This window comes from Rhinatrema bivittatum, chromosome 18, assembly GCF_901001135.1.
Source record: "Rhinatrema bivittatum chromosome 18, aRhiBiv1.1, whole genome shotgun sequence".
Lineage (NCBI taxonomy): Eukaryota > Metazoa > Chordata > Amphibia > Gymnophiona > Rhinatrematidae > Rhinatrema > Rhinatrema bivittatum.
This window is the reverse complement of record NC_042632.1, coordinates 915,395-941,928: the sequence shown is the minus strand read 5'-3', so window position 1 is coordinate 941,928 and position 26,534 is coordinate 915,395. Positions and strand designations below refer to the sequence as shown.

The 26,534-nt window shown below is 43.0% G+C and overlaps 1 protein-coding gene across 1 annotated transcript in view; it reads left to right on the top strand.

The window, feature by feature from the left end:
* The window catches only part of LOC115079628 (dedicator of cytokinesis protein 2-like), a 991,955-nt gene that overhangs the window by 784,086 nt on the left and 181,335 nt on the right, over nt 1–26,534 (top strand). Inside the window, 1 exon segment of the mRNA XM_029583335.1 lies at nt 4,768–4,887. Within this exon segment, the coding sequence (XP_029439195.1) occupies nt 4,768–4,887 (120 nt within the window).

Sequence of the window (26,534 nt, the reverse complement as noted above, 5' to 3'; positions counted from 1 at the left end):
GAAGATAGGCTCTGGCCTGAGCCATGTCCAGCCGGGTGCTGATAAAGCCCTGTTGCAGTGATGGGGTAAGATTGGACTTCAGGTAGTTGATGACAAACCCCAGGGACTCCAACACCCAAATGGTCAAGTGCAGGGATTGACGTGCTCCCTCCTGAGTGGCACTCTTGACCAGCCAATCATCCAAGTAGGGAAACACCTGCACCCCCAGTCAGTGGAGGTATGTACCCACTACTGCCAGGCACTTGGTGAAGACCCATGGGGTTGAGGTGAGGCCAAACGTCAACACCTTGTATTGGAAATTCCTCTCACCCATGATGAACCGAAGATACTTCCTGTGATCAGGGAAGATCTCGAAGTGGGTGTATGCGTCTTTTAGATCAAGGGATCAAAACCAGTTCCTACTTTTCAGGAGGGGAATCTGGGTTCCCAGAGAGACTATCTTGAACTTTTGTCTTTTTAGAAACTTGTTCAAGGCCTTCAAGTCCAAAATAGGGCGGAGTCCCCCTGTTCTCTTTGTAATCAGGAAACAGTGAGAGTAGAACCCCCGCCCTTACTGCCGCAGTGGAATGGGTTTAAATGCTCTGGCCATTATGAGGGCAGAGAGCTCCGTCAAGAGTATTTCCTGATGTGAGGCGAGACCCCACGAGGGGCACGGGGAAAATCTGAGGGGACACCCAGGAAGTTCATCCGATACCCTCAACAATCGATGGATAGAACCCAATGGTCCGAGGAGACACTAGGCCAGCAGTCTATGAAGAACCGCAGCTGGCCCCCTATCGGAGGGCCTGGTGTCGAGGGTATGGCGGATTGGCTTATGCTCCCCCACAGCCACTCAAAACCCTGTAGCATGGCTTGGCTGGGCCCTTGCTGAGGTCTGAGGGTGTACTGCTGTCTGGGGCAGCCCCTAGAACTCACACATTGAGGATGGGAATGAAAGGCAGGAGGTTAATACTTACTCTGGCGATAAAAAGGTAGAGCCAATCTCACCTCAGCCCAAGGGCCCACAGATGCAACAATGTTCCCTCCCGCTGTGTTCTTATCAATTCCAAGCACAGCTTTGTGGCCTTCACTCTCAGACTATGGTATCAGTTAATTACTTACTTTTCCATCTGGGAACTACTGGCACTACAATAGTAAGATTCTTGCCTGTTTATAAGCATTCTTTTATCATTTCACAGTGCAAAACAGTGAATTCACTTAGAGGTTGGTCTGTGGCCTTCAAATTAATCTGTGTCTGTGTGAGAGCTCCGAATCTACTATGGCCTTACTTCTTAATGCATCCTCAGCGAGAGGTTTAGAGGTAATTCCATCATATCCTCTCTGCAAGAGTGGGTGCTGTTACTGGGGCTGAGGTTGAGGGCAGACTAAGAAGCAAAAGGCAATGGTCATTTTTCAAGATTTCCATTGCTTCTTACTGAGGGGTACTCCTTGCCCCTGCAGTGTTGCTTTCTGCCTCATTTACCTGTTCAATAGACAATAACATGCTAGTAACTAGGACTACGCCCCCCCTAATTTCTTCACAGCTACTAGCTATTTTATCTTCTCAATTATTGAAAAGCCCTGACATGATTCCTTTGAAGGAGTAGTTTCATGCAGGACCTGCTGCAGACAGGAGGCAACAGGGAGAAGATTTTTTGTTTTTGGCTGCTCTATTCCTAGTATTTCCCTTGCCCTTTCCTCTCCACTTCCAGTGCCAATGCTACCCTCCAATGACTCATTTCTCCTGTCCTTGCACCATGGGAATAGAGCTAGCAGTGGCAACAGGCAGCACATGTTCTTCCAGCCTCTGCTTCTTCTTTCTTGATGCTGCCTGTGCCTGTGATTTGCCCTTCTAAAAAGAATCTTTCATGAGCTTGTGTGTGAGACTAGTAGTAGTACTGCTAAGCTACCAGATATAGCTGGGATTTTCACTTACAGTGCCTTTCCAGAGGTACTTGCAGACTTTATCCCAATTTCAAAGCAGACCTACATATATACAGTAAATCTGCTGTGAAAATTAGGGGAGGCTTGCATGTATAATGTCAATTTTCAGAAGTATCTGCATAAATGTATGCACATACATTTACACCTGCTTTAGAGTTTCCTAATTGTACACGCATAAATGATTTCCCTTCCCCAACTCTGCTCCCTGAAACATCTCCTTTATGTGCATGTAAAATATGTGGTTACTTTTAAGTGCATAACTCCCTGGGCAATTTTCCAAAGCCCATTTACACTTGTAAAACCAGGCTTTATGCACACAAAGCTTTTTGAAAACTCAGCCCATAGAATCCTGGGCTATTTTAGTTCAGCCATTTCCATACATAAAATTGACTCTTGAAAATTACCCCTTTGACATTCTAAAATTGACATTGGAGACTGACTGAATGGAGTTTCCCAAAACTATTCTTTGAAATTAAACCCATCATTCATCAAAAAAAGTTAATGCATGAGTTATCAAAAAGGGATGTGTTTATGGAAATTTGTAAGTTACCACACCATGCTGTAGCTTACTGCTTTGCATAGGTATTATTGCATGGTGTGGTAAACTTAGTAAGAATTCTTATTTTTCATATCCTGCAACAAGGAGAGGGAGAGAGAGACTATCGACAAGGTCTCCATAGTAGTTAAGTATTTATATCTCTATAGGAGGGCCAACTGATAGGTCGAGGTGAGGTGATAGTGGTGGTTTAGGGTTTAGGGGCCAGTTTCACATATATAGTGAGACATACGAACAGCACAGTACACTTTGGTGAAGATTTGACGTCCTTTGAAGTGAGGAAAGTCTCACAAAGATGCCATTTCTAATATAGTTTATTTATTTAATTTCTTTATTTATTTAAAAGTGTTTATATACCACTTTTACAAATAAAATGTAATCAAAACGGTTTAACAATATGAAACATACATAGTAAAAACATGAAGTTAAAAGCTTGATGGACTCGATAACAGAGTACCATCAAGCTAGGGTGATAGAACATAGTACAAATTTTCATCTTTTTGAGCCTTTCTTCATCCAAATGATGCCAATCTTCACCAAGGTGTACTGTGCTGTTTGTACGTCTCTTTCTACATGCGAAACTGGCCCCTAAACCCTAAACCACCACTAATATCTCACTTCAACCTATCAGGTGGCCCTCCTATAGAGATATAAATAGTTGCTCACAGTGAGGCCCTCCCCAACAGCTCTCTCCCTCCCTCTCCCCCCTTGAAATAGCCAAAATGCAATTCCAAAAAGTTATCACAAATTGCAGTATGGCCATTTTGGACATATCGCACAGCTTAACTCCAGGGAAAAATGTGTAGTTATTTCCGGCATTAAAACCATGCGATGCCATGTATTATGCTATCGCACGGTGTGATATGGCCCCTAATTTTACTAAAACCCACCCTAACTCCTACCCCGATCCCACTCCCCTCAAACATTTGCATTTGCGCCATGCACTACTATACTTTTCGCATGCGTTATGACAACACATGAGTTAACGTGTTATCGCATGCATTAACAGCATAGGGCCAGATTTTAAGAATTACGTGTGGGCGTAGATTTGTGCGCGCAACCCGGCGCGCACAAATCTAAGCCCGATTTTATAACATGCACGCGCAGTCGCATGCATGTTATAAAATCCAGGGTCGGCGCACGTAAGGGGGTGCACATTTGTGCACCTTGCGCACACCAAGCCCTAGGGGAGCCCCGAAGGCTTTCCCCATTCCCTCCGAGGGTGCTCTGAAATCGGAGCGGCCTCGGAGGGAATTTTCCTTCTGCCCCCCCCCCCTTCCCCTCCCTTCCCCTATCTAACCCGCCCCCCAGCCCTACCTAAATCCCCCCCCCCACCTTTATTTTTTTATTTACGCCTGCCTCTGGGTATAAGTGTGTATACAAAGATATATTGTAGCTGGAAATTTAGGGGCAGCAATGGGGGGGGGCAGCTCTGTGCCAGAGCTGGGGCCTTTTATCTGGAATAGCCTGCTTTTTGGATGGCAAATATCTTTTCCCTGCAAGTAGTTCTCTTGGAGCAAATTGTTATCTCATGTCTTTTCTTCTGATCCTCTAGTAACTGTTACAATTATTTGTTGGGGGGGGGGGGGGGCAGGAAGGTGAGGTCCCTATAGGATTCCTGGCATCTACTACTTTGTCCTGAAGCTTATGTGTTTTCCTAGATTCAATTATAGTGCATTCTAGGATTTGAAGTCCTGTGTTTTATTAGGATAACTCCCAAAAATGCAGATAGAAATGGTCTAAGAAAATGAGGATTGGATTTGCCTGGGCAGGGTGGATGACCTGCTTCAAGTGTGACTAGTGTGTACAGTAATTTCCTCAGAATGAATCTTTCTTCTGATTTATATAGAAATGAGGTTCAGTAAACAAGTTGTAGGTAGGGCCGGATTTAAGAATATGTTGCCCATAGGCAGCGGACAAGGTGTAGGGGGCATTTGCTCCCAGAAATCAAAGAGCAGCTGGAGGAAGCCCAGTTTTTGGGTGCCTTCATAATTTGGGGCTATAGGCATGTGTCTATGTTGCCTGTGCCTAAATCCAGCCCTGGTTGGAGGTGAAACCTTTTTATTAGACTAAATTAACACATTTGTGAATACTATAAGCTCCCTTTAGCAAGTCGGTGAAGAAACAATGAAAAAAGCGAGCTTGATACTTGAAACCTAGTCCAATAAAAAGGTCTTGCCTACAACTTGCTTGTTGACCCTTATTTCCACTAACATGGCATCCACAATACTTTGCTTCTGATTTATGAACATCCCTGAATGTAATGCTGTTGTGAATTTTTTTGACAGTGGTCAGAGGAGCAGTGCTCTCCAGAGATCATGCAAACAGAGTTCCCCTGCACACAGACCCATCGGCAACTGAAAGAGCATCTCTATGAAACTACCATCGGCTACTTTGACAAGGGCAAGGTAATTCTGTAAGAGTTGGTATGGGTACTAAACATATCCGCATAGACATATTCCTTGCTATCTGCTGCTCAGATACTTCTATAAATGTGGAAGAGAAGTGGCAAGTGAAAGTGAGTCTGTGTCCAAGGCTTCAGCTGGTAAAATGACCTATCTAGAGAGTAAAACAATTTGTAAGTAAACCCTGACCTGCTGTAATGTGTCGGAGTTTAAGGCATACTTGGGAATATTGAGATAGCATATTGATACAATCTTGCAACATGGGCAGAGCTTGGGTGGAAGACCCAAAGAGATAGTTGGTGTTCAGTTGTATTTTATATGCACATCTATCAAATAAGATGAATCTCAACTGGCTATACTAGATGGGCTATTTTGATCTTTTTCTGCCATCATTTTATTAGGTTACTGTATTGAGATCGTTCCATGGTACAGTTTGTGTAACATGGTCAGTACTGAGGCATCAGTGAGATCACACCTTGATACAGTCTGATTTTGGAGGGTTTTTATTGCAAATATAATTCCCCTCAATAATTCCCCTCAATTGACCTCCATCTATTTTGTATCTCACTTGTGATTTATTCCGGGAAACACAATTAGAGAGGTAGGTGAACCACATAAACAAATATGAAAACAACAAGAGTGGTACACAAACCCCCCCCCCCCCCCCCCCCCAAATAGATAATAAACTAAAATACAATAAGAAATATTTAAAAATATGTGGTAAAATATTACAAATTTAATATCAATAAAAGCATATTTTCAATTTAAAAAAATATTAAATTAGCACAGTGATGGATCCAATAAACCCACATAAGTGAAGTTAGGGAGTTTCAAAAATACCTCTGACACATATTACCTTCGCCGAGAGGTCATTCATGATAGGGATTAGGGTTTGCAATTATTTTCCATTAATGAGGAATTCCCAGCATGTGCGGGTCATAAACTCATGCTGATTGTCTGTATCCTTTGTACACACTGGCTGTTTCTACTACCAATTGGATGTTTTAGTGAGGTCCTTGTATCGGCCCTACTGGGATTGGCAATGTGCCTGGTGGTGCACCGCGTTGATGATCAAACATGACTATCTAGAGGAAGTAGAGGTTGTATCAAGGTTTCCATGGGTGAACCTGCGGAAGAATCCTGACCTACGGTGGAAAAGTGTGGCTTGTGCTGCCTGCCACCTCCTGTGTGCAGAAGTGCACTTTGGTCTCTGATGCTTCATGTGATTGGGTGGATCCATTGGATATGGCCAGGTGGGCCATGTGCAGCGGGATACAATGATCGTCCCATCCCACACCTAACTGCTGATCCTCGTTTCATGAGTGTTGAGACCCATGCTAGCTCTGATTGTTCGTGCTGCCTCTCTCCTCGGGTGGGGTTTCAGATTTCTCTTTTTCTCCTCAAGGGAGCCAAGGGAATGCTGGCTTCTTCAAAAGGAAAGGGGGTACTGGCATGTGGTAGACCAGTGGTTCCCAACCTGTGGTCTGCGGACCCCTAGGAGTCCACCAGACCATAACAAGGAGTCTGCGGGAATTGAGCACAGAGAAAAGAAAACCTGCATAGCGAAAGAAGAGGACAGACTGCCAGTGCACCCAGCCAGAAAAGGCTAAAGAAGGCAGCATGATCACTGGTGCACCATTCTATCGGCGGCTGAAAACAGAAAGAGGTCCGACAGGCTACAGGTGCACTCATCTCACTGGTGGCTGAACACAAAGGCTCGTCAGGCCACATGCGCACCAATCCTGCCAGCAGCTAAAGACAGCAAGAGACCCGACAGGCCGCCAGTATACCCATCCCTCCAGTGGCTAAAGACAGAAAGATGCCTGACGGGTAGCCGGTGCACCCATGCTACGGCAGCTGAAGACTGAAAAGTACAGTAGGGCCACCACTACCACATCCCAATCTGCTGGCACAGTAAGAGAGGAGGTGGCCATGGGATACCCCCTCCTTCCCACTCCCTGCAGACTCCAGGAAATAAAGAGGAAGAGGTCGGGTGAGAGTGACAGTGTGAGTGCCTGTGTGAATGAGAGAATGTGTGTCTATGAGAGCATGTGTGTATGAGAGAGAGAATGTGTGTATGTCTCTGAAAGTGTGTGCATATGAGAGAGAGCATGTGTGTATGAGAGAGAGAACGTGGTTGTCTGTGAGAGCATGTGTGTATGAGAGTGTGCGTGAAAGAGAGAGGGACCTTATGAGTGTGAGTGAGAATGAACATGTGTATGTGCATGAGAGAGAGGAGAAAGATTGTGTGCCCTCCTCCTAATACACAACAATCTCAGGGCAACTGGAAATAAAAAATTTCCAGGTATGGAGGGTGGGGAATTTTTTAATCCTTGTTAGTTTCAATTGTTGGCTATTATTTGATGCATCTGATGTTTTGAAATATTTTATTGGGTGTTTGGGAAATTTAAAAATAATTTATGAGATCTTAATTATTGGATGTTCTGTATATCAGTTTTGAAATATTCTTTTTATTAGTATGGTTTTACTATTATTATTTTATGTTTCATGATTATATTGTTTGATTTTTATGTGGAATGCAATGTTTTTGTTTTTCCATTGTTGCACTGCGGTTTCCAGTTCAGTTTTTGTCTGCATGTTTGTATTTATACTTTATAGTTTCTTTATTTTTTATTTGGCAAGGATGTGTCTGTGTTTTTTGTGTGTGACTTAGTGATTCTGCTACCATGTAGTTTATATGTAGGAACCTACAGTAGCTGGACTTGTTCAGTTTTTGTAACAGGAGGTATATTGGTATTTTAGTGCCTGTTGTAATATTTGCAGTATTGCCTTTTCATAGGTAGGATTGTTACTGTTTGAGTTTGGCAGTTAGAGTGTTATGGTATGGCAGACTTCCTATAAGTCCCAAGTACATTTTTTAGAGGATTTTGTATTATACAATGTTCTCGTAGTGAGGGGAATTTGCAACACCAGAATTTGATTGTTAGTTTTTTATAGTAAATGGTAAGGGGAAGTTTGGTTCTGTACCCTTTGCTGGGGGAGTTTCTGTGAATGCAGGGTACTGTAAAACTTGAAGTGCAGGTTTTATATTGGGATTCTGTCCCACTCCTATATAGAAGAATTTTTTTTTTTTTTTTTTCATGTTTATTAGAGAAATCACTTGAACATTACAATTCAATCTAAACATATTACAATAATCGGTGCAAGAACATTAACAATACAATTGTTACAAACCGGGTAAACATAACATCATCTGGCTAAGGACACATAGATGGATGGCACAGTCTTACCGACTGTACAGTTGCGTAACATGAACTGATTCACTATTCATTGAAGGATTACTAAGAACCATAATTAAATCTAGGTATGATAGGGATCAATGTGTTTCCTTCAACCCAGGTCTCTCGGCTTGGTTACCTCCTGCAGTTCTAGTACTAAGTGCCTTTAATTGCAAAGGGTATCTCCTAAGATCAAGTATGGACCTCTCAATTTTAATATAATTCCTTACTTTAATCTCCTCCCCTTCCTCCCCTCCCCTTACCCCCCAATCCAAGATTTGGACTTCCACAGCTGGGTCAATGGGAATCTATTAATTCTTAACTCTTCTATGGTTATTTTAGGATCATCAGCATAGAGTAGACTAATAAGCCTTCCAGAGAACAAATATGACAGGGTAATACGGTTGAAAGTGGTTTCTAGTTCCCCATAATTTACGGATCATTTTGCCTAAATGCATAATGTAATACTCAGATCTATGGAACCTCTTTGGCATTAAGGTCTTCCTGGATATTGGGAGACAGGTATTCAAGCAGTAACTTCATTACTAAGTTCAGGCGCTTCTGGGAATGTTGCTTAGCCGATAAAAACTCCATAGTAAAGAGACAGATCAGCTTTTGGAACCATTTCGGGTGACGGGGCTACCATGGATATCCAGTTTAGCAGAATAACCTTTTTACCAGGGGCTGCACTCCTCTGGTTAAAATCCTTTCTAAGCGACAGATACTATAAAGTTAAAATAATCAACAAAGAGTCTCACCCTGTAGCTGCCAAACAAGGAGTTCCCCAGGGTTCCTCTCTCTCGCCGACCCTATTCAACATATATCTTCTCCCCCTATGCCAACTCCTCAATAATCTCAACCTCACATACTTCATCTATGCAGACGATGTGCAGATCCTAATCCCCATCAAGGATCCAGTTTCAGACACCCTAAACTACTGGAATAGCTGCCTCCACACCATCAACCTCCTTCTCACAAGTCTCTGCCTCGTACTCAATACGTCCAAGACCGAACTGCTAATCATTTCCCCCAATGATAATAACCCGCTAGCCTTCAATACCAACACACCACTAACAAGTCAAGTGAGAAACCTGGGGGCATTCCTAGACTCCAGAATGAACCTCAAAAAATTCATCAACAACACCACCAAAGAAGGTTTTTATAAACTACAGGTACTAAAACAGTTAAGACCTCTTCTACACTTCCACGACTACCGTTCGGTCCTTCAAGCCATACTATTCTCAAAGATTGACTATTGTAATGCTTTGTTGCTAAGTCTCCCGGCCTCTTCTACCAAACCTCTTCAAATGCTGCAAAACGCTGCAGCCAGGATCCTCACAAACTCTCGCCGCATGGACCACATCACCCCGATTCTAAAAATACTCCACTGGCTACCCATTCGCCACAGAATTCTCTTCAAGACACTTACTATTATCCACAAAACCTTATTTCAGGAATCCTCGCTCCAGCTTACCATACCCCTCAAACCACACGCCTCTGCAAGACCCACCAGATCTGCATACAGAGATTCCCTCCAGGTTCCCCCAAAAAAGTCCATTCTCCACAACACCATTGAAAAACGTGCTCTATCAACTGCCGGTCCGCATCACTGGAACTCTCTTCCGCCAGATCTCCGCCAGGAACATTGCCATATCACTTTCAGAAAAAAATTAAAAACTTGGCTGTTCGCCCAAGCATACCCCTGAAGAAACCGCAGGATCACCCCCACAGTTACATACCCCGCGGTTGCGTCCTCCTTCAGCAACTCAAAAAAGGAACTATTTCTCGGCTAACTGCACTTTAATATAACTTGCCTTATATTACACACCACGTAATTTTGTATATAATGCTTACCATGTAAACACTCACGTTTCTGCTTATTTGCTTTGTTCTCCAGTTAGAAATTGTTTAACCTATCCTTTTCTCTAACAACCAAGTTCCACATTCCCTGTTATAATGTAATTTCTTGCTTCCATTGTTAACTGGTTTTTTTTTCCCCCTAGTTCATTGTAAACCGGTACGATAAGACCTGGTCTTGAGCATCGGTATATTAAAAGAATTTAAATAAATAAATAAATAAATAAATAAATACCTAGTAGACACATTTTTGCTATTAAGAGTTGGTGGGAAGGTCTCGTCCTTGTGTCATTTGAAAGGTATCTACCAAATAACCAGGTGTTCGGATCAGCAAGCAATTTTTGTTTGGTGATGAGATGGGCTTTAGTGTGTACCTTGCGCCAAAAAATTTGAATATGGGGGCACGTCCAAAACATGTGAACATAGTCTCCGCTTTCTATGGCATACTTTGGGCATTTATCTGATTCCACTTGGGCTGCCTTAAAGGCTCTTTCTGGTGTCCAATAAAATCACCAGAGAAACTTTAATTGAGTTTCTCGTAAGTTCATGTTTTCTGACAGCTGATGTACATAGAAGAAGTATTTTTGAAAATCCGAAAAAGTGAGTTGAAAATCTAACCATGCAGTTCATTTCTGGTATAATGATGTTAACTCTGAGTTGTGTAGAACTTGCCCTAGATGTTTGCAGAAACAAGCTATAGAGGGCCTCCGCTCATTTGTGGGAATAGCACCAACCACACCCTGGAGATTAATGGAAGATTGAGATTCTGTTAGGGTCGTCCCAAATGACTCAGCTAAATGTCGTACTTGTAAATATCCATAGAAATGAGTAGTCGGTATCTGAAATTTCTCTTGGAGTTCCTGAAAACTAAAGAACACATGGGTATCCGGGGAATATAGCTGATACAGATGTGTAAGATCTTTCCGTTCCCATTGGGCAAAGACTGTGTGTCTGAGCCCTGGTCTGAATAAGGGGTTATGATTCAATGTCAATAACTATAGGTCATTTTTGGGATGGCTCATTAGTTGACATAGGAATCCCCAAGCCAGTCTGCAAGAATGAATAAGTATGTTCATTTTTAGATGTTGCAGCACCAAATTCAGCTCACCTAGCAGCAGTTCATTTAAGGAAGGTTTCTTGTACCAGCCTCTGAGGTGTTCTGTAGGTAGATAAGTTGAAGATTCTCAAATGAAGTCTCTAACCCAGCACAGCATTGTAGCGAGATTGTATATCTCTAAGTTTGGGCAACCTATCCCCCCCTGGGCTAGGGGCTGTGTTGCGCCCATCGGTCGCAGATGGCTGCGACCTTTGTTGCTTAGCTCCTTTTCTCCCACCGCACTGAGTCTAGGGAGGATGGCCACCTCCATTTCCACATACCGACCTCCATGGCGTGCCCGGGACGGCGTGGGCACTCCCGGCAGCCATCTTGTATCCGGGGTAACCTAGGACACATACGTGAGCGCCTGCCCCCTTCTTGTACATGTCATGGCGGGAACCTCGGGTCATCCACACCGCATGACGTCATCCACTCTCAGTACTTAAGCTCAGCTAACCATCCAAGCTGCGAGTTAGCAAGGATTCCTGTCCTGCTTAATTCCGCCGTTCTGGGACTTTGTCTCACTGTTCCTGACTGGGTGACCTTGGTACCCGCTCCTCGGGGGCCTTACCGCAACTAGGGCTATCCGCTCCTCGGAGAGCCATCTCACCTATCTCACTTTTTCTTTCAGTGAGCTCTTCAGCTTTCCTTGGATGACCCTCCAATGCTCCTGTTCCGGGTCTTCTCGGTGTCTACTCTACATTTGGCTTCCTCTGACTCTGAGTGACTACTGGACCTACTCTACCTTCCTCGTGTGGATTCTCGGGTTACCCCACTCTGTGGACCACTACCGGATCCATACAGTCTTGTGCAACTGTCACCGCTGGCGTCTGGCCTTCCCCGTGCTGCGGACCACTATCGGAGATCACCAGCACTTCACTCCATCAAGAGAAGGTACTCCCCGGGTCACCCTGTACTGCGGGTCACTACCAGATCTATATCATCTTGTGCAACTTCCAGCTTTAGTCTCCGGCCTACCCCGCACTGCGGACCACTACTGGAGACCATCAGCACAAGTCTCATCCAGAGGAAGTATCTCCCGGATTACCCTGCTCTGCAGACCACTACCGGAGAAGCCTGCTTACAGGTTATACACTTGGACTGAGTATATTAAAACGCTCCTTGGGTTATTCTTGCTGCATAATAAAACTATTGCCACTGTTGTCTATCACTGCTGAGATCCCGCCTGTCGTGGTGTGTCCTCACAGGGCTCCGCCCTGTAGGTGGAGACATCTCCTTCATGACCCAAGGGCCCATTGCCTAGTTTACACACAGAACATAACAGATTGCTAACTCCATGGACTCGGCTCAGCTCTCAGCCTTACAGGCCTTTCCTGGCTTGGCCCAACGGATTACAGAACAACAGAGAACTCTTGATACCCTGGCTACTGCCATCAACCCTCTGAATTCCAGACTTAGTGATTCCACTACTTCTAACTAGAATGCATCACCCCCAGTGGTTACCAGGCAAACTACAGTTCCTCTGCCAGCCCCTACTTGCTTTTCAGGAGACTCCCTGTTGTATAGGGGCTTTCTAAATCAGTGCTGTATGCACTTCTCCTTACAACCGGCATACTTCCCTACTGATGCTTCCAAGACTACATATATTTTGTCCTTGTTGGATGGGAAAGCTCTGGCCTGGGCTTCACCTCTTTGGGAACGCAACGATCCAGTCCTTGATGACTTGCCTGGGTTTTTGACTCTCTTCAGATCAGTATTTGATGACCCCGCTTGCCAGTCCATTGCCGGTTCTGCACTGCTGAACCTCCAACAAGGGGCCAAGCTGCTTCCAGACTATGTGATTGAATTCAAGACCATGGGGCGGGTGGATCCAAGATGGCCGCCTGAACAGAAGCGGCTCTTGAGTGTTCAGCATTGCTTTTCATTTTTTTTATCTCAAAAAGCTAGAATATGCTGCATAAAAGAAAGGGTAAGGTGAGGGGTTTATCCACCTGAACCCAGCCTTCCCTCTGACCAACAACTGATCTCTGAGTTTGCTTACCCCACGGCAGAATCGAGGGCTGAAATCCCCGTTGGCAGTGCTGAGGGTGGAGGTCAGCTATTGCCGGGGGAAATATCTTTAAGCCCTCTGGCTCTACGTCAACTGTTTCCAGCTTCCCCCTCAGGGGACACTGAAGGCGCTGAGGAAACAGGAAGGAAACTCGCTGGTTTTTCTCAGTCAGACAGGGCCCTTGGTGCCGATCCTGGGAGAGTGCAGACGTTGACCCTAGTTCAGATTTCAGAACTCTACGGGGAGAGAGAGGAGGAAGATGGAGAGACTTCGCCGGTGGTGGCAGAAGGATTTGAGAGCAAGGATGAAGCCAGTGGGTCCAGTCAAGGCACAGTAAGGATAAAAAACGTTCAGTTGTAACACTTGATTCTCTATGGGATCTTATGGCAGGATTTGTTTCCAACCTTCAGGAACAGTCCCAAAAGCTGCATGCTGTTTCCTCAAAATTGGATTTGGTCGCACAAGACCACCAACATATTTTGCAGGAGCAAAATATGGGAATTCAAAAACTGGAAGAAGAGGTGAAATTACTGAAAGAATCATCCGCGGCATTTGCTAGAGAATGGATGGCTTCCGTGAGAAAGATGGATTTTTTGGAAAATGCAATCAGGCATCTGAATTTGTGGATATTAAATTTTCCCAAGGTAAAGGATGAACTGAGTTTGATCACCTTAAAAAAATATATGGGGGAAATTTAAAAAATTCCCACTGAGAAAGTTCCATCGTTTAAGATTATTTCTTTTTCTCAAAAGCAAAGCTCAAGAAGTTCCATTCCAGCTGAAAACCTCCTTAACCTGCTCAATATTTGGAAGAATCTGTGATAGAAGTCACCAGCAGAGTAACACTATTGGTGACTTTTTATTCAGAATTTGATTTGAATTTGATTATGTGCTCCTATTTCAGAAATGTAAATGTTCCTTTCCATGGAGGGCTGGTCAGAATTTATCCTGACCTAGCAAAATCCACACAGCTACCCCGAAAGGCATTTCTAGAATTAAAACCCGAAGTTATATCTTTTGGTGCCAGTTTCCTTGTCAAATATCCCTGTAAATGTGTTGGGAAAATGTTGGGAAATTCTTATATTTTCTTTGATATAATGCAGTTAAAGGAATGCCAGGAGGCAAATATCAGTCATTAATTTAAGCAATAGCGTTCCAAATTGAAATATCTGTGGGAACTGTTTAAGGCGACTATTGTTTGCTTTATATATAAGATAATGGTATAGTACTCCTGTATTTATACCGCCATACCCCCCCCCCCCCCCCAAATTTCCTCTATAATGGTGAGAAATGCAAGATAAGGTATCTCTTTCTTGTGTTATGTTTTTGTAAAACAATTTCTAATTATTGTTTAAGATTGCTAGAAAAGAAGCACTTGTATTTCTTTAAGCAAAGTGAAAAGATTTTGTTTATTTAAATGTAAAATTTAATAGAGAGAAAAAAAAAAAGAATTCAAGACACTATCTTCTGAGCTCTTATGGGATTCAGGTTGTCTAAGAGCCATATTTCTATGAGGACTCCCGCATAAAAGATGAACTTGCTGCACGGGAGTTGCCTAATACCTTAAGCTAACTTATGGACCTTGCTGGGCATATTGATCACCGTGTACGAGACCGCTCTGTTGAGGTAAAACCTCTTAAGAAGCATGTATCCGGAGGAATTCATTCTTGGCCCCTACCGTCAACTCCGGTCCAGTCTATAACTAACCCGGAAGAGGAAGATGAACTGATGCAACTAGGCCATAGTCACTTGTCTGCCAAGCAGAGGCACTACTGCAAAAAGATTTATTTATTTTATTTATTTAAGGGTTTTTATATACCGCAGTACGTAAAGAGATACATCACCGTGGTTTACATTTAACAATAACTTAGCAACAGGCTTTACATTGACATTATTAATAGGTATTACATATACTAAAATCGATATAACAGTTTTGACAGAAAACAGGCTGGACAGACTGTGGACCATCCAATAATGTATAACATGCAATTAAAATATTGATGTAATTATTAAACCTTAAAAAAAAAACAAAAAAAAAAACTAAATAGTATCTAATACAAAACAGGTTCTGAGAATGGATACAACTACTATATTGTACCGAGGATATTTCTGTTATTTAAAGCTAATTAATATCATAAGGGAAGGGGGGGCATGTAAGATGAAGAAGGAGATTGAGGAGGGCATGTGGTTAGGGTGGGAAACAGGGCATGGGGAGAGGGTGGAGAATTGAATGGCATTTCAGTTAAACGGATATCATTGTGTGAATGCTAGTTCAAATAACCACGTTTTGAGTCCTTGTTTGAATTTCTTATGGCAGGGCTCCAGGCGTAGGTCAGTGGGCATCTTGTTCCATAAGTTGATTCCCGCTATGGAGATAGCACGGTCTCTTGTGGTCACGTGTTTGATGTTTTTTGTTGGCGGGGCTGCTAATTTAGCTTGATGGATATGTCTTATGGGTCTCTTAGAAGAATGGAACACAAACTGCTCTGAGAACCATTGCATCTCTTGGTTATAGATCGATTTATGTATGAGGGAGAGGACTTTAAAGGTAATTCTAGAAGCTACTGGGAGCCAATGCAAGAACATGAGAGCAGGTGTTATGTGATCATGGAGATGGGTATTGGTGATTAATCGAGCTGCTGCATTCTGTAACATCTGTAAAGGTTGAATTGAGTTTTTAGGGAGACCTAATAGTATTGCGTTACAGTAGTCAATTTTTGGTAGTATGGTAGCTTGCAATACCGTCCGGAAATCTTGTGGATGTAGAAGAGGTTTAATTCTTTTTAGTGTGTGAAGTTTGAAAAAACCATTTTTTATTGTAGCTGAGATGAATTTCTTTAAAGTGAAATGGTTGTCAATAATAACGCCAAGACTGCGGACAAGCAGAGGCCAAGATGGGCCTCTGCTTGGCCCCATCTGTCCAGGAAACATGCAGACCTACGATCCGCTGGAGGACTCTTCCTAGGTCTGACTGCGCCGTCTCCTCCACTGACTCTCCCTGTGTCCATCATCTCTGGGCCTCTCAAATTTGCCACTCAAGCACTAGTCAACTCTGGTGCCAGTGGGAATTTTAGTCTGAAGAGACTGGTAGAACATTTATGACTTCCCACTGAGCCAGTACCCATGCCTCTGCTCCTCTCTTCCATTCATGGTGAACCATTGCCAGGAGAGGTTTCGCTCACCACACAACCAATTTTCCTATGCACGGGATCCCTGCATACAGAGACCATTATGTTCCTGGTTCTTGAAAGGCTATCCATCCCATAGTGTTTGGCATACCATGGTTACAGGACCACTCTCCTCAATTTAACTAGTCTTCTATGTAGTTATCCACACTGGGGTCCTAACTGCCATGACAGGTGTCTAAAAAAATAACTCCTTGCCATGTATGGTGACTACATCTACTCCTCCTGGACTACCGCAGCAGTATGCAGCTTTTCAAGACGTGTTTTCAAACAAGCTGCTGATGTGCTTCCACTGCATAGACCGTTTGACTGTGCTATCAATTTGAAACCAGATTCTGAGCCACCCAGAGGAAGAGTTTATCCACTCTCCTTATCAAAGACTGAGGCCATGTTGGCCTATATCCAAGCAAATCTGCAGAAAGGATTTATTAGACCCTCTAAGTCTCCGGCAGGAGCCGGATTCTTTTTCGTCGGTTAAGAAGGATGGTTCCCTTCACCCTTGCATTGACTATAGAGGGTTAAACGAAATTACTATCAAAGACCGGTATCCCTTACCATTAATTTCAGACCTGTTCGATCGGCTGCAGGGCGCAAACATTTTTACTAAGTTGGATTTGAAGGGCGTCTATAAACTCGTTTGTATTCGTCAAGGGGAAGAATGGAAAATGGCCTTCAATACTCACGATGGCCACTTCGAGTATTTGGTGATGCCTTTTGGCCTGTGCAACGCCCTGGCCGTATTTCAAAATATGATGAATAACATCTTGCATGATCTGTTATACCAGTGTGTGGTCGCTTACTTAGACGATATCCTCATCTTCTCTCGTGATGTACAAACCCACCAAGCAGATGTCATCACCGTCTTACAGAGGCTCCGGGATAATCGTCTATACGCCAAGCTCAAGAAGTGTGCCTTTCATAAAGAGTCTGTTCCCTTCCTTGGGTGCATTGTGTCCAGTAAGGGTTTTCAAATGGACCCTCAGAAGACAAAAGGTATGCAAGATTGGCTTCAACCCACCGGTATCAAAGCTCTACGCCACTTCCTTGGCTTTACGAATTACTATCATACGTTTATCAAGGACTATTCAATCTTGACTGTGCCACTTACTGCAATGACTAAAAAAGGAACTAACCCTTCACACTGGTCACCAGAAGCCATCTCTGCTTTTCAAGTACTTAAGGAGGCCTTCCTCAAGAAACCATGCTTATGCCATCCCGATCCTCATCGCCCATTCATTGTTGAGATGGACACCTCTGATATTGGCCTAGGGGCTGTGCTTAGCCAGCACAGTGATTCACATGTTCTGCACCCCTGCTCATTCTTCTCTAGACGCTTTTCACCAGCAGAGAAAAATTATGGCATCGGTGATAAGGAACTGCTCGCTATCAAGCTGACATTTGAGGAGTGGCGTCCCTGGCTCGAAGGTGCTCAACACCAGATAACCATGTTCACCGATCACAAGAACCTGGAATATTTATGCCATGCTCAGAGACTTAAAACCGTCAAGCACATGGTCACTATTCTTCAACTGGTTCAATTTCCTGCTTAAATATCGTCCTGCTGAGAAGAATGTCCGGGCAGACGCTCTTTCACATGCCTTTACTCCTGAGGATGTTCCAGATGAGCCACGTCACATTATTGACCCCGAAAAGATAATGCTGGCTGCTACCCATTCGGTTCCCACAGGCAAAACAGTGGTTCCTCAGATGCTAAGAAAGAAGCTATTGCATTGGGCCCACAACTCTAAATTGGTAGGCCATCCTGGACAAGCCCATATACTCGCTACTCTACAGCGTTATTATTGGTGGCCGTCTATGAAAAAGGATGTCCAAACTTATGTGGAACCAATCATACATCACAATGGGAATCATGAAAAACCATAGCCTATATCTCAACCCCACAAATTTCAACCCACAATATACAATTATCACTAAGACATTTTTTTCCCAAAAAATATTTTTCATAAAAGCCTTTTAACCACATACATCAGATGTTTTGCAAAATGTAGTAATAAATTTATTGCACTTCTACCATGTAAATATCATATATACTTGTTACAAAAAGTAGCATTACATACATTTCATACTCAGATGATCATCACAAAATTTGTTACACACACATTAACTTAATAATGCATACCAATCAAATCTAGTGGATATGTCAATGTAATCATTACATAATGATTAAACACATTGTATTAAACATATTTTAAAAAAAAAACTGCTGGACATTACCCCATACATAACCCATTACCCCATACATAACCCACATTCATAATTCATACATACTCATAAAAGCCTAATCCTATATCTTTAACGATGTAAATCCCTTCTTTATCGATGTACACCCCTTCTTTAAACTTATGTGGAGTCATGTGCTACCTGTGCCAGGCAAAAACCTTCTGCCGGTCGTCCCTAGGGCCTTCTTCAGCCATTGCCTATCCCTGACAAACCATGGACACACATAGCGACCGACTTTGTTGTCGATTTACCACCATCTAATGGGAACAATACCATCTGGGTCAAGGTGGACTGGTTCTCAAAAATGGCACACTTCGTGGCCTTGCTTGGATTGTCATCTGCCCCAGAACTTGCTAAACTATTTGTGCGGCATATTTTTCGCTTACATGGCATGCCTAAACACATTGGGGGTAATTTTCGAAGGAGTTACGCGCATAAATGTAACTACTATTGTAGCAATTTTCAAAGGCCATTTACTCACGTAAAGTGCACTTATGTGAATAAATCCTATGGACGATTCAATGGCATATATTGTAGCAATTTTCAAAAGCCCACTTACTCGAGTAAAGTGCATTTACATGCGTAAAACCCAGATTTACGCATGTAAATGCTTTTTAAAATCTGGCCCATTGTGTTAGACAGAGTTGTTCAGTTCACCGCCAAGCTCTGGAGAGCGCTATGTCATAAATTCGACATCTCACTAGATCTGACATCCACATATCACCCTCAATCTAATGGACAAAAGGAGAGAATGAACAGAACTCTTAAACAATTCATTCGAGCCTATGTCAACTCAAGACAGAATGATTGGGCGGAATTACTACCCTGGGCTGAGTTTGCCTTGAACTCACATCCGGCTACCTGTTTCAAAGGGAAAATGCCCGGCCAAAATTCCTTAAGTGATCATCCAACATCTAGCGCCTCTGATTTAGCCCAGCAAACTTGCCGGGCTAAATCAGACTAACTTGTAGCAGTGGTGGGAGAGACCTAACAGGGTCAGTCAAAAAAATAAGAATGTCATCCGCGAATGCCGCCACTTTAAATGTTATTGGATCTTGAGAGAAGCCCACTATGTCAGGGGACCGAGAAATCTTCCTCAGTAAAGGGTCAATTGATAAAACATATAGAAGTGGTGAGAGGGGCATCCCTGCCTCACTCCTCTCTTAATCTTTACCGCTGTTGATCTCTCCCCATTAGCGACAATATGTGAAACCAGGGCATGATATAATAAAGAGATATATTGCGCAATATTTCCTTGGAGACCAAATCGGCGAAGAACGGAAAGAGATAAGGCTATGACACTCTGTCAAAAGCTTTTTCAGAATCGAATCCAATCGCGAGGGCCGGAATATGATCTAATTGAAAGGTGGTCATGGCTGTTATAAGCTTGATGATGTATGAACTCGCCAATCTCCCCTTTACAAAGCCTACTTGTTGCTGGGATACCAAAGATGGGAGAATTTCATTGAGTCTGTTTACTAGTATTTTGGCTAGGAGTTTACAGTCACAATTTAGGAGTGAAATCAGCCGATAAGAGGCCGGGCTCGTGAGGTCTTTCCCTGGCATTGGGAGGATGGTAATATGTGCCGTATTGAAATCTTTCGGGAATTTGTTTTACGCTAATGTTTGTACAAAAAAGTCGGTCAATAGTGGTGATAAAGTGGTGTTGAGTATTTTATAGAAATCATACGATAGGCCATCTGATCCAGGTGACTTACCAGCTTTTGAGTCCCCTATAGCGTTAATGACTTCCTGCTGCTAGACAGGTTTATTCAGGTAATTCAACTGTGAGTCAGAGGGTTGCGGAAGGAAAATATTATCAAAAAAGGCTTCCTCCTCTTTATGCCCTCCCGTAACATCATCTGTATAAAGGATTTTGTAGAATTCTTGAAAAACTGCGCAAATATCCGCTTTGGTGTGTACCGTCGTCCCTGCCCTATTTTTCATTTCGTTTATAAGGGCCTTACTTCTGGCTGTTCGTATCGCATTAGCCAGAAATTTACCGGCTTTGTTACCATGTTTATAGAAGAGTTAGAATCCTCAACAAAGAATCCCATAGATACCCATCTTCACAAGGAGTTCCTCAGGGTTCTTCTCTCTCACCTACACTTTTCAACTTATACCTTCTCCCGCTCTGCCAACTACTAAATAAATTGAACCTAAAACACTTTATATTTGCAGACGACGTCCAGATTGTGATCCCCCTCAAAGATTCCATCACTAAAACCCTAGAACTTTGGGAAAACTGTTTTCAAGAATTAATGACCTCCTATCCAGCTTAAATTTAATTCTTAACCAATCAAAAAGTGAATTCCTACTAATCTCTCCAGACAATTGCAAAATCACTACAAACCCGCCAGCCAATTTGCAAATCACAAAAGTAAGAGATCTAGGAGTTTCTCTAGACAACCGGCTAAATCTAAAATCATTCATTAATCAAACAACTAAGGACTGCTTCCACAAACTACACGTATTGAAAAGAATAAAACCCCTATTTCATTTCCATGATTATAGAACAGTGCTCCAAGCAATAATCTTTGCTAAAATAGATTACTGCAACACTATCTTACTAGGCCTCCCATCATCCCATACTAAACCGCTCCAAATGGTTCAGAACACGGCAGCAAGAATCCTAACAAACAAGAAAAGAAGAGATCACATTACGCCAGTCCTTAAAGACCTGCACTGGTTGCCAATCCACTACAGAATAATCCATAAATCCCTCACTACAATCTACAAAAGTATTCATGGACTGGCTCCACTCCATCTACAAATAGAACTCAAAAAACATTCCTCCAACAGACCCATCAGAGAAACATACAGAGAATATCTACAGGTACCACACGCCAATACCACCCAACATATAACATTGAGAGACCGGGCCTTCTCTACAGCAGGCCCACCACTATGGAACTCAATCCCCTTAGAATTACGACAGGAACCATGTCTACCAACCTTCAGAAAAAGACTTAAAACATGGCTGTTCAAGAAAGCCTTTCCGGACCCTTACTGATTCTCCTACTCTAAATACAACAAGACTGATCATCTTCCGTTAAACTAATATAGTCATTAACAACCACCGCAAAGTTCTACCTCTTGTTAAACTTCTATCTTCCTCTTCTTTTACTCCCAGTTAGAATCATCCCTGTTTTATTGTAACTTCTTCTTCTGAGCACTTGTTATAATTTATTATAATTTGTTATAAGTTGTAATGTATACATTCAAGTTATAGTTATGTATTGCTCACCCCTTGTTTTATGTAAACCGACATGATACGAACTCCGTGAATGCCGGTATAGAAAAATCACAAATAAATAAATAAATAAATAAATCTGAGACTTGCAATGATTGTTGGGCTCTAGAATGAAGCATGGAGTTGAGAATCTCCAGAGTAGTTAGATATGAACTTTTGTTGGCCTTAGTTGGGTGTGCTATAAAGGTTTATTTGGCCATCTTGACCTTGTTTTCTAAATGCAGTATGGTGTTGTTAGTGCGCTTCTTTCTTTTGCTTAGGAATGCTATTATTTCTCCTCTCATGACTGCCTTTCCCATATCCCAGAGGAGGGATGGTGTCGCCACATGTGCCCTATTATTTGTTAGAAAATCCTGCCACTTTTCTTTAAGAACTGTATGGAATTCCGTATCTTTGTTTAAAAGCTTGGAAATCTCCAGGAGTATGATCTGTGCTGCTCCCCAAACATAGCAAGTTCAATCATTACCAGTGCATGGTCGGAAATTACTTGCTGGCCAGTGGTTGCTCGTTTTATTAAAAAAAATGTTTCTTTCGAGATTAGGATATAATCAATTCGGGAAAGGGTCGCATGTGCTTTTGAGACGTGGGTATAATCACACTCTTCTGGATGTAGCGTTCTCCAGACATCGACCAGATCAAGTTTGTGAGATAAATGTCCCTTTGGAGCTCTGAGGATGTCCTCTCCTATCCCCTGGGCTTTTATCTATGGAGGAATCTGCAACCCAGCTGAAATCTCCCACAACAAATAAGTAGCCTTGGGAATGCTGCACTAGTAGATTAAAGATTCGCTGGAAAAATGCGTGGGAATATTCGTTTATTTATTTATTTATTTAACAGTTTATATACCGACCTTCATAGTAAATAACCATATCGGATCGGTTTACAATTAACAAGAATAAAAAACTGGGGTAACTATTCAAGTAAACGAAAGATAAACAGTAAGTAGGAATGAGTCAAAGTTACAATCAACAGGGAAGAGAACTTGGAAGCTTGCAACAAGCTGGAAAGAAGATAAGGCAGGAAATAAATATGAAGTGATGCCATAGGGCGTACGGGTTAAAGCTTAATGGTGCTTTAACCTGGGAGAGTCAGAGTCCATTCGTGAGTATAATCATCATAACGGGTAAGCGTGAAGGACAACTAGTGATTGTCTGGTGGGTCGGTGAAGGCTTGGTGAAAGAGCCAGGTTTTAAGTCTTTTTCTAAAAGTTAACAGGCAAGGCTCCACTCTGAGACTTGAAGAGATGCTATTCCAGATAGATGGGCCAGCTATCGAAAAAGCTCTGTCTTTGGTCATCGAGAGGCGTGAAGCTTTAGTAGGGGGAAATTTCAGGGTGCCTTTGAGAGTATCTCTAGTTGGTCTGTTAGAGGAGTGGAGTTTGAATGGGATTTCCAGGTCGAGTTGAAGATGATGATGGATAGTTTTATGAATTACGGTGATTGATTTGTATAGAATTCTGAAATTAACTGGTAACCAGTGTAGGTTCCTGAGGATGGGAGAGATGTGTTCGCTGCGGCTGGTACTGGTCAGCAATCTCGCAGCTGCATTTTGTAACATCTGCAGTGGTTTGGTAGTGGATTTGGGAAGGCCTAGGAAAAGGGCACTGCAGTAGTCTATTTTGGCGAACAGTAGCGCTTGGAGGATTGTCCTGAAGTCGTGGAAGAATAAGAGTGGTTTAAGTCGTTTTAGAATCTGTAATCTGAAAGAAAACAGTCTTTGGAGGTTGTGTTGACCATTTTCTTAAGGTTTAGACGATTGTCTAGTATTACCCCAAGGTCTCTAACCTGCTTTGCAAAGTAATGTGAGAGATGTGTGGAGATGGTGGGGAGATATTGATTTCGTTTGAGGATATGTGGAGCAGCTCTGTCTTGGGATGGCATTAAGAACAGGTTTAAACTGTTGAGTAGATTAGTGATGGATAGAAGGCAGTTGTTCCAATGGGGTGAGCGCTTTTTTGAGATTGATTCTGTTATCGGTATTAGAATCTGCACGTCGTCTGCGTACAAATAGTGAATTAAGTTGAGGTCTGTTAACAATTGGCAGAGGGGGGAGGAGTAAATATTAAAGAGGGTAGGAGATAAGGAGGAACCCTGAGGTACGCCAAGAGTTGATTTAGTTAGGGGTGACTCTTTATTGTTGATTTTGACTTTGAAAGTCCTATTGCTGAGGAAGGACTTGAACCAGTTGTGGGCAGATCCGGAGATGCCGATGTCTGTTAGGCGGTCCAGCAGGATGGTATGGTTGACGGTGTCAAATGCCGCCGAGATGTCTAACAGGACCAGCAGAAAGGAGTGTCCTTTGTCCAACCCCATGATAATATGGTCAGTAAGTGAAAGTGAAGTGAGTGAAGTGAAGTGAAGTTTAGAGCGTAGAGATTGCATATTGAGATAGTGGTGTGTGTGAGGTTAAAATTTAAGTTTTTATGAATAAGGATTGCTGTCCCCGCTCGTTTGCCTATGGCTGCCGCATAACAGCATGTGCCTACCCAGTCCCGTTTAAATTCTCGCTCTCTATAGCAGAGAGGTGTGTGTCTTGGAGACAAGCTATGGATACTCCCAGTCTTTTCAAATGGGTTAAGATTTTCTGTCTTTTTATTAGGGAATTTAGTCCATTTACATTCCAAGAGTATATCTGATTTGGCATTTACTCATAGAAACATAGAAACATATAGAAACATAGAAATGATGGCAGAAGAAGACCAAATGGCCCATTCAGTCTACCCAGCAAGCTTTCGCACTTTTTTTTCTCTCACATACTTATCTGTTTCTCTTGGCTCTTAGTAACCTTTTTTTATTCTATTTCCCTTCCACCCCCGCCACTAATGTAGAGAGCAGTGTTGAACCTGCATCTAAGTGAAATAGCTTAATTAAGTTAGGGGTATTAACCACAGCAATAAGCAAGCTACACCCATGCTTATCTGTTTATTCAGACTATGTAATTCAGTCCTTGTTGATTGTTGCCTGAATATAGATCCACCTTTCTTCATTCCCCCCTGCCGTTGAAGCAGAAAGCCATGCTGGCTATGCATTGAAAGTGAAGTATCAGTCTTGCTCCCCTGCCGTTGAAGCAGAAGGCTATGCTGGATATGCGTGGTGTCAAATTTCCTCCCCTGCTGTTGAAGCAGAGAGCTATGCTGGCTTTACATTGAAAGTGAAATATCAGACTTGCTCCCCTGCCGTTGAAGCAGAGTGCTATGCTGGATATGCGTGAATTGTCAAAAATTTCCTCCCCTGCCGTTGAAGCAGAGAGCTATGCTGGATATGTGTGAAGTGTCAAACTTCCTCCCCTGCCGTTGAAGCAGACACTCCAGAGAGCTATGCTGGATTTGCGTTGAAAGTGAAGTATCAGGTATTTTTTCGGTTTGGGGTAGTAACCAGCGTAACAAGCAAGCTACTCCCCTGCTTTTATGTGGCTGCAAATCCTTTTTTCCACATTTCTTCTTGCCGTTGAAGCATAGAGCAATGTTGGAGTCACATTATTGAATAAGGATATTCATCTCCAGGTAGTAGCCAACATTCCCTCAAGCCACCCCCATGCCTCTTGTCTTCATTCACATCCTCTAGACTTTATGGAGCCACAGTATTTATCCCACGCCCCTTTGAAATCCTTCACAGTTTTGGTCTTCACCACTTCCTCTGGAAGGGCATTCCAGGCATCCACCACCCTCTCCGTGAAGAAATACTTCCTGACATTGGTTCTGAGTCTTCCTCCCTGGAGTTTTAAATCGTGACCCCTGGTTCTGCTGATTTTTTTGCAATGGAAAAGGTTTGTCATCGCCTTTGGATCATTAAAACCTTTCAAGTATCTGAAAGTCTGTATCATATCACCCCTATTCCTCCTTTCCTCCAGGGTGTACATATGCAGATTCTTCAATCTCTCCTCATAAGTCATTTGATGAAGACCCTCCACCTTTTTGGTTGCCCTTCTCTGGACCGCCTCCATCCTGTCTCTGTCCCTTCGGAGATACGGTCTCCAGAACTGAACACAGTACTCCAGGTGAGGCCTCACCAAGGACCTGTACAAGGGGATAATCACTTCCCTTTTCTTACTTGATATTCCTCTCTCTATGCAGCCCAGCATTCTTCTGGCTTTAGCTATCGCCTTGTCACATTGTTTCGCCGACTTCAGATCATTAGACACTATCACTCCAAGGTCTCTCTCCTGCCCCGTGCACATCAGCCCTTCTCCCCCATCGAATACAGTTCTTCCGGATTTCCACTCCCGATATGCATGACTCTGCACTTCTTGGCATTGAATCTCAGCTGCCATATCTTCGACCACTCTTCCAGTTTCCTTAAATCCCGTCTCATTCTCTCCACTCCTTCCGGCGTGTCCACTCTATTGCAGATCTTAGTGTTATCTGCAAAAAGACAAACCTTACCTTCTATCCCATCCGCAATGTCTCTCACAAAGATATTGAACAAGACCGGTCCCAACACCGACCCTTGCGGCACTCCGCTCAACACCGCTCTCTCTTCAGAGTAAGTTCCATTTACCATCACACATTGACTTCTGTCCGTCAACCAGTTTGCAATTCAGGTCACCACCTTGGCACTCACTCCTAAGCTTCTTATTTTATTCACCAGTCTCCTGTGCGGAACCGTATCAAAAGCTTTGCTGAAATCCAAGTAGATGACATCGAGCGCTCTTCCTTGATCCAATTACATAGGCACATAGGCCTTTACTGCAGGGTTACCCAGTCAAAAAACTATCAGATTTGTCTGACAGGATCTTCCTCTGGTGAATCCATGCTGCCTCTGGTCCAGCAA